At 38.7% G+C, this 8951-nt stretch overlaps 1 protein-coding gene across 1 annotated transcript; it reads left to right on the top strand.

Moving 5' to 3' along the window:
• Positions 1-296: 296 nt before the first annotated feature.
• Positions 297-7154, top strand: LOC121727159 (uncharacterized protein K02A2.6-like). The gene is made up of 3 exons (XM_042114836.1): positions 297-338; positions 392-3340; positions 7041-7154. Exons 1-3 carry the CDS (start codon positions 297-299, stop codon positions 7152-7154), a joined length of 3105 nt encoding a protein of 1034 aa, XP_041970770.1.
• The last annotated feature ends 1797 nt before the right edge of the window (positions 7155-8951 follow it).

Here is an 8951-nt window from a genome sequence, read left to right as displayed (position 1 = left end):
TCATATTTATTATAATATATTTTTTGTTGGTATATTATCAAGGGTGACTTTCGCGATAATACAAAGTAAAAATCAATACAATATTATAAGACAAAGTCGCTTTTTCTCCCTCATGTCCCTTTGTTCCCTATAATCTTTAAAACTACGCAACGGATTTTGATGATTCTTTCAGTGTTAGATAGCCAATTTGTAAAACCCGTTCCGTTGTCACTTACTATAGTCCTCGGCAACCCAAATCGTGAAATGTACTCGTACATTTTGTCTATTACCTCACTAGAGCTAGTATTCCTGCATTGATGCACTTCTACCCATTTAGTGTAAGCATCTACTACAACCAGGTACGTACGTCCATAAATCGGTCCTAAAAAGTCTAAATGTACTCTTTCAAAAGCAACCTTTGGCGGTGACGTACGAGCGGAACACCCGCGAGCTCGACGTGTACGTGGTGCGGGGCGGAGGGCCGCCGCTCCTAGGTCGAGATTTCATTTCTTTATTTAATTTACATTTGACAACCTGTCATTTTGTATCTAGTGTAAATAATTGTGTACAGGATTTAGAAAGGCAGTATCCGGAGGTCTTTTCGAGTAAGTTAGGTATGTTTAATAAGTATAAGGTTAAACTCAGACTCCGGGATGACGCTAAACCCGTTTTTATTAAAGCACGTCCGTTGGCTTTCTCGCTGCGGGATAAGATAGGCGAGGAGCTGGAACGGCTGGTCGGGCTCGGCATTTTGAAGCCCGTCGAGCACTCCAGGTTCGCGTCGCCCGTGGTGCCGGTGCTGAAACGGGACGGCTCAGTGCGGTTGTGCGTGGACTACTCTGTTTCCATAAACAAATTGCTAGTCGTCGAGCACTACCCGCTACCAACGGTGCACGAGTTATTTTCGCGTTTACACGGGGGGCAGGAATTTACGAAGCTGGACTTATCGAGTGCGTACAATCAGTTCGTTCTGGATGAAGACAGCCAGGAGCTCACGTGCATAAATACGCACCGTGGGTTATTTAAGTACACGCGCATGTCGTTCGGGCTGACAAGCGCGCCGTCTATTTTTCAGCGCGCGATGGAGGGCGTGCTCGCGGGCATGGACGGTGTGTTGTGTCTGCTCGATGACATATTGATAACGGCTTCCAATAGAGAGGAGCACGTACAGAGGATTCACGAGGTCCTCAAGAGACTGCAGGACGCAGGGCTAACGTTACAAAGGAGTAAATGTGAGTTTTTTAAGGATGAAATAAGTTACTTAGGGTACGTTATTAATAAGTACGGGTTGAAAAAGTCGCCGGACAAGGTCAAGGCTATTGTCAATGCGCCTAGGCCAGATAATGTACAAAGGTTACAGTCGTTTTTAGGGTTAGTCAATTACTATAGGAATTTTGTTAATGGAGCTTCGTCGTTACTTGCTCCATTGTATGAGCTGCTAAAAAAGGGAACCAAATGGACTTGGTCGCAGGAGCACGAGCATGCTTTTACAGAAATTAAAAAGCGGCTGGCATCGGATCGGGTGTTAACACACTACAATCCTAGCGCGAAGTTAATTTTGACGGTGGACGCGTCGCCGAGCGGCCTCGGTGCGGTGTTGTCGCAGGTGGACGAGACGGGGGCGGAGCGCCCTATCTCTTTCGCGTCTCGTACGCTTAATTCTGCCGAGAAACGATACTCACAGATTCAAAAGGAGGCGACGGCAATCATTTTTGGTGTTAGGCGTTTCCATCAGTATCTGTATGGAAGAGCGTGCCCGTTTATTTTGCGCACAGACCATAAACCTTTAATTTCCATATTTGGGCCCTATAAAGGTATTCCGGAGGTTTCGGCTAATCGGCTACAAAGGTACGCGATGTTTTTAAGCGCATACAATTATATTATTGAGTACGTTCGCAGTGCCAACAATTGCGCTGACTATCTCTCTCGTGCCAGCTTACCGGACGTCCAGCCGCTCGCGCCGGATCCGGCCGACGCGACAGGTGTAGAGGACGGCGTTGATAGGGCGTCTTATATCAATTTTATTGTAAACGGGGATATACCGGTGACTCTTAGTAGAGTTCGCGACGAAACATTAAAGGACTCGTTATTACAAACAATAAAAACTTACATTTTGAACGGTTGGCCTAAGGGTAATGTCGACGACCGAATTATCCCTTACCGTTTATGTAGAGCTCAGCTATCGTATGAGAACGGGTGTATAATGCGAGGTCATAAGGTAGTCATACCTGAGTCGTTAAAAACGGAAGTCTTAAGGGAGTTACACAGATCTCATTTAGGTATGGTCAAAACTAAAGCCGAGGCTCGGGCACGGTTATGGTTTCCCGGCATAGACGGTGCGATAGAGACCATGATTAGAACTTGCGCGATCTGTTCACAGTTGCGACCGTCTCCGCCGCGCGTTCCGCCCGAACCGTGGTCATATCCAAAGGTTGCTTTTGAAAGAGTACATTTAGACTTTTTAGGACCGATTTATGGACGTACGTACCTGGTTGTAGTAGATGCTTACACTAAATGGGTAGAAGTGCATCAATGCAGGAATACTAGCTCTAGTGAGGTAATAGACAAAATGTACGAGTACATTTCACGATTTGGGTTGCCGAGGACTATAGTAAGTGACAACGGAACGGGTTTTACGTCGTACGAATTTCAAAATTTTTGTCAAAGTAATGGTATAGCACACGTTACGTCACCGGCTTATCATCCGGCGAGCAACGGGCAAGCGGAAAGCTTTGTAAAAATTGTTAAAAAAGGAATCAAGTCAGCTCTGTTGCTAACGGATAACGTCGAACGTCAAAAAATTTTATTGTTAAAATACTTGTTTGATTATAGGAATTCGGTACACTCTGCCACAGGTTTGTCACCGGCTCAAATGGTGTACGGTCGAAATTTAAGATGTCGTTTGGACTTGATAAAGTCTAGCTCACCCTCGTTATCATCTTCTTCCCTTGTAAATAAAAAGCAGTGCTTACAGAGCAATAGAGAAGGGAATAAAAGCGAAGCCAGTTTTGAGCCAGGAGATGAAATAATGTACAAGAAATATTTGAATAATAATAAGTTCGTGTGGGAACGGGGAACCATTTTAGATAAAATTGGGAAGGTCGTATATTTGATTTTTGACCATCAAACGTCTTCTCACGTCAAGAAACACAAGAATCAGGTAGTGCTGCATTCGAGAAGGACATGGCCTGCATTTTTAGACAGTGCCCAGAATTCGGAACCTCAGGAGTCGACGGGGGGGGACGAGAGACATCAGAATGTTGATGATAATAACAATGTGTCCTTGTTTCCGGGGGCGGACACTGTTAGCAGCCCTCTTTCTTCGAGAAATCCTAACAGATTGTTGAGGAATATTCCTCGTGTAAATTATAGAAGATTTTTATAATTGTTTATGTTTGAAATGTTATTTTGTTTAGGTTAAATAATTCCTTTCTCTTATGGGGGGAGAAATGTTGTGTATGTTTAGTCTATGTCATGTTGCTAGGCTACGAAAATAAACAGTTACGAAAAATGGCCTAGCGTGTTTCTCTATCCTCAGCACATATTTAACACAATTTATCGAGAAAGGCTATAGGCTATATTTTATCACGCTAAGACTAATAGGAGCGAAGAAATAGAGGAAAATGTAGAAAAAACGGGGAAAATTATTTGAAAGGGCTAACTTGATAGCACTAATCTCAGGAACTGCTGGTCCGATTTAAAAAATCATTCAGTGTTAGATAGCCCATTTATTGAGGATGGCTATAGGCTATATTTTATCACGCTAAGACTAATAGGAGAATGTGGAAAAAACGGGGGTAATTATTTGAAAGGGTTTATCTCGCGAACTACTGGAGCATTTTTTATGTTATTTGGCACAGATAAGAAGTAGACCACGTGAAGGATCATAGGCTTCGATCATTTTTAATCATTTTTTCAGTGGCTATATATTATTTTATACCCATGCGACGCCGGGGCGGGTCGCTAGTATAATATAATTTCACAAATATTATAATCTAATAAAGGTCTAATTAGATGTGGGTCGTGTTTCAAAAATGTGCCGCGGGGCGCCCGTTTCATGTCGTATTTTCAACATTAATTTACAAGAACGTTTCTTGGTTAGAGCTGCCTTGACATCAGTTTCAAGTATCAATGCTGATTAATTTGAAATTATTATTTTAAAAGTTGATTAAATTTTAACGTGGGTGCGTTAATATAACGCTTATAAATTTATGTTTTTCCCCAAGTCAATTTTAATTTGTTTTTATATAGGTTTATTATTTATTGACGTCTGTAATTTTGTTCCATACCGATTGCTTAATCGCACAAATTCCAAAAATGTTGTCGAATCTGATAAACACTGTCCTTTCTCGATACTAAAAGTATTTACTTTGTACTAAATATCATCTATCATCATTGGTATAGCGGTTTAAGCATAAAATACTAAAGAACTATAAAGATATAGATGGATAATATACTTTCGCATATACATAATATTTTATTATGTTATAATACGAGGGGCATTCAATGTATTCTCGGTATCAGGGTGATTAAGTAACTATGACGGTACTTTAAATATATCATTAAGTAATGACATTATTTGTGGGTATAAGTACATTTTTTTTTATCACAGCATTTATCTTCACTAGTTATTTAGAAATCTCAAGTTTAACACAGCAAGAATGACTGACGCGACAATGTTGACGCAAATCGAGCACCGCACAGTGATTAAATTCCTTATAAATCAGGGGAAAACTCAAAAAGTGATCCACGAGGAATTGGTAGCAGTTAACCAATACTCTGCTTCTTCATTATCTACATTTCAAAAGTGGTCAAGTGAGTTTAAAAGAGGGGAAAGCATTGAAGACGACCCCCGTGTGGGCGTGCCGGTGAGTGCCACAACAGAAGAAACCTTAAAAAAAAACACCAAAAAAGATCAGAGTATAACTGCATCGTCATATATGAATACATTTTCACAAGCAAACAAAGAGAAAAGTCGCGGGAAATTGAGCGCAGGGGTGTTGCTTATTCACGACAACGCACCGGTTCACACTGCGCGAGTTGCCAAGACTGCTGTGCTAGAATGCATGTTCGAAGAAATCAACCATCCTCCCTACAGTGCAGACCTGGCCCCTAGCAATTATTTTTTGTTTCCAAATTTAAAAAAAGATCTTTGTGAAAAGCGTTTTTCCGACGACGAAGAGCTCAAGGCGCATTTTCGGACAAGTATAAGAATATTTTTTTTTAGAAGATATCCAAAAGTTAATTTATAGAACTAATAAGTGTATTGAGCTTCTGGGTGACTACAGAGGAAAATAAAATTATACCGAGAATACATTAAACGCCCCTCGTATATTCACAGTATATGGATAATGTGAAATATTAGAAGTGACCTAATTCCTGGTGGAGTAAAGTGGTCCTGATGATGCTGATCTATCGCTAAGTTCAGAGACTTAAACTTTCGCCTTTGACGGCGCTCTAATCGAATTATGTTCTTCGAATAATTAGTGAGGAACTTTTATGACAATCATTATTGTGTTAGCCTACAATTTGCTCCTAGTTAAGCAGATTCAGACTTAGACTTTGATAATATAAAATCTAGTTTGACTGTAATTTAAGTTATTAACTTTTTACAAAGAAGATTATAATATTTCTTGCTTAAAATTCAATTTACTCAAATACTTGTAACAATTTGAAAGTTAACAAGATTGTTAGTTTGTTTTTTCAGGACAATATGCAATAGGTACTAATCTACACTACTATTATAAAGAGGAAAGATTTGATTGTTTGTTTGTTTGTCTTGAATAGGCTCCGAAACTACTGGACCGATTTGAAAGACTCTTTTACCATTGGAATCCTACATTAATTCTGCTGAACATAGGCTAAATTTTATTTAGCCCGTAAGATATTGGGGATTTTCGGACGCAAGGTGTAAAAAATCAACCAGAAATGTTACTTTTTTCGCGTACGCTGCCTAAACTATAAAATATAGAACCATAAAATGTTCTAAGTAATTGTAGATCTTTTAAATATCTACAAAAAAGTCCGCGACACACTATACCTATCTATGTTGAGTGAGGCACAATAACCATTTTTTTATTAAAAAATCTTGAAATGTTTTTGGACTACATTTAAATGCCTTTATTTTACTCATGGCATTAATTCTTATCAAAATAAATTATTTCATTACTAAGTGCAGTTAATGTAGATAATATTTGGTCTTTGAATGATTAAAATTGGACGTTTGGTTTTAATGTTATGGCGAAATTAAAATATTACGATTTCTGCTGCACGTTGCGAATTGGGCGTCGTCAAGGCGCGCCGCGCGGGTTGCTCGCCCGGAGAGTCCACGTAAATATTAATTATTATTACCTCGATCATGGGAATCGCAGACACAATAGATTTATAATATAATAGTTATGCGACAGCCGGGTGCCGCTTCATTGATGGGATAATATTATAGTGCTTCATTATTTTTTATATTTTTATTACTAATGATGATAATATAGGGCTTTAGAACTGGACACAAAGCTGGAAATAAGACCAATTAACTTCATGTTACACGGATACAAACATTTCAAATTGTATCAAACCCGCTTATTTTTTTTTATGAAATAGGAAGGCAAACGAGCAAACGGGTCACCTGATGGAAAGCAACTTCCTTCGCCCATGGACACTCGCAGCATCAGAAGAGCTGCAGGCGTTGCCGGCCTTTTAAAAGGGAATAGGGTAATAGGGGAGGGTAGGGATGGGAAGGGAAGGGAATAGGGGAGGGTAGGGAAGGGAATAGGGTAGGGGATTGGGCCTCCGGTAAACTCACTCACTCGGCGAAACACAGCGCAAGCGCTGTTTCACGCCGGTTTTCTGTGAGAACGTGGTATTTCTCCGGTCGAGCCGGCCCATTTGTGCCGAAGCATGGCTCTCCCACGTATAAAAACGTAATACGTTAACGTACGTAACGTAAAAACGTATACACTAAACACATTCGTGGTTATCGAGTGACAGTCAACACAGTATACACTACTTATGTACTGTATAGTATACACTTGACTGAGCGACGTCATTACACATGATTGCCACAGGACTACAGGAGTACGGAGTACGGAGTATTGGTTTACTGTGATATTGGATGTATCGGCGACGGCTCTGATTACTGCGAGCTGCTCATTGCCTTTGAGGTTGATCGGATACAGTAATTATAACGTAACATAATATTATTATAATGTGCGTAATAAGCGAGCCATTGGGTTGAGTTGGGTTGCAGCAATTTATAATATGAATGAACTAAGTAGGTATAGTCAGCACCTGAAATCTGTACACTTATTAATGATTTTTATTAAAAAGTAATATTATATTAAATAAAGTGGAAAACCCACAAGAAAATTATGTTTTATTTTAATGTAGAAAATTATGTAAATTTCAAATCAGAAATGGCGGAACTCCACGCTATTCAAATTTGGTTTGATTTGATTTAATTATAGCTGATTAATTAATAGCAAGATGTAAATATAGCCTCTAATTTAAAGTGCAATAACCATGATCAATATCTAATCTCTGTTAATATATGTACAATCAGAACTTTTGTTGGCTGTTCATATCAATAAATAAAAAATACATTACCATCAAGAACCATCAGTAGGTACTATAATAGGTACAATCAATAACAGAATACAAGGGTATAGTAAGGTTCGCAGAACTTCAAAGAAAGGACCCCAATTATTTCTTAATATATAGAACACAACGAACACGTGTAATATTGTTCATAATGCCTCTTAGATAATATTATGTTTTCATTGAATTCACTGTCGTAGTTCGAAGTAAAAATGTAAAAGAAAGTATTCCAAATGACATAAAATTATTATGTACAATACAGTAGTGAAATCAACGAAGGCATTTTTCCTGAGGACCACTGAGTCCTGCAGGCTTAGCATGGTCACCATAAAAGCGATTTCTTTCTACGGGAGAATAGACAAAATGACAGTTAGACAAAGGAAATCCGCCATTTTCTCAATAAAATCTATCAGTATGTCCGTTCTCTTCCGTTCATAATGTTGGTATGCCAGGCCTGCTGGTATAGAACAAAACAAATAAAGGTGTAGACGCAAAAACGATTTGGCACTTGCACAGTTCAATGCACCCCCACCCCAGCGGATCGACCGAAAATTAGAAAACTTTGCCTGAACGTTGAGAGTGCTTAGAAATATCAAATAACATTTGCTTACCAATTTCTTAACGTAAAGTACTTAACTGTAGTATATTACGATGAAAGCAAATGTTTTCTTATGTACTGTAGTTACGAGTAATATATTTATTAAGGTGACGCCGCGTTAAAGTAAAAAACATATCCAATGTTTAGATTGCTTGTTTTCAAGCAATGGAACAGCAAAAATGGAAAGGGCGTAAGCGACAAAATAGTTTTTGTCGCGTAATTTAAAAACCATAAATACATATTTTCATATAAGCTATGGGCAAATTAAAGTGTATGCTTGAACCAATTTATGTACAAATTTTGGAAGCTTAAATCACTCTCCTCTGTTGGCTAAATAGGAATCCCCTTTTTTACAGAGGTCTCTTTGATTGATTATTCTGTGTTATAAAAGTTGACCAATCGTGTTATACTATGGGTAATTCAAAGACAAAGACATGATGAATACTAAGTGACAGTGAACTTTAATTTCTTAGCTCTAATCATTGCTGAGAATAATCGATACGGTATCGCTACAGCCAAATTATCAAGGCGTCGCCTTAAATCATAAAATCTGTATATTATTTTAAATAAACTTTACCAATAAATTATTTATCATTGATAAGTTTACCGTAAGCCTTAAGGTTATGTCACTGCATAGATATAAAGTGTAATACTGAGTAGTGAGTTATTTATAAACGTGTATAAACAATCGAAAGAATCAAAAGGTCTTACTTAAAATGGTACCACCGGAAACACGTTTGAGTAAGCGCTAGCGCGATATAGGCGACTCTTAGCGCCATCTGTT

Source organism: Aricia agestis, chromosome 5 (genome assembly GCF_905147365.1).
Source record: "Aricia agestis chromosome 5, ilAriAges1.1, whole genome shotgun sequence".
Classification (NCBI taxonomy): Eukaryota; Metazoa; Arthropoda; class Insecta; order Lepidoptera; family Lycaenidae; genus Aricia; species Aricia agestis.
Note: the sequence above shows the minus strand (reverse complement) of the source record. Positions and strands in the feature narration are given on the sequence as shown.

What these genes read in the sequence shown, in the direction of transcription:
- LOC121727159 (XM_042114836.1), top strand. Translation starts at nt 297, where the DNA reads ATGCACTTCTACCCATTTAGTGTAAGCATCTACTACAACCAG. An exon ending in TAAGCATCTACTACAACCAG is followed by an intron (nt 339 to 391) that starts GTACGTACGTCC and finishes CTCTTTCAAAAG; the next exon opens with CAACCTTTGGCGGTGACGTA. An exon ending in TGTTGAGGAATATTCCTCGT is followed by an intron (nt 3,341 to 7,040) that starts GTAAATTATAGA and finishes TGATTGCCACAG; the next exon opens with GACTACAGGAGTACGGAGTA.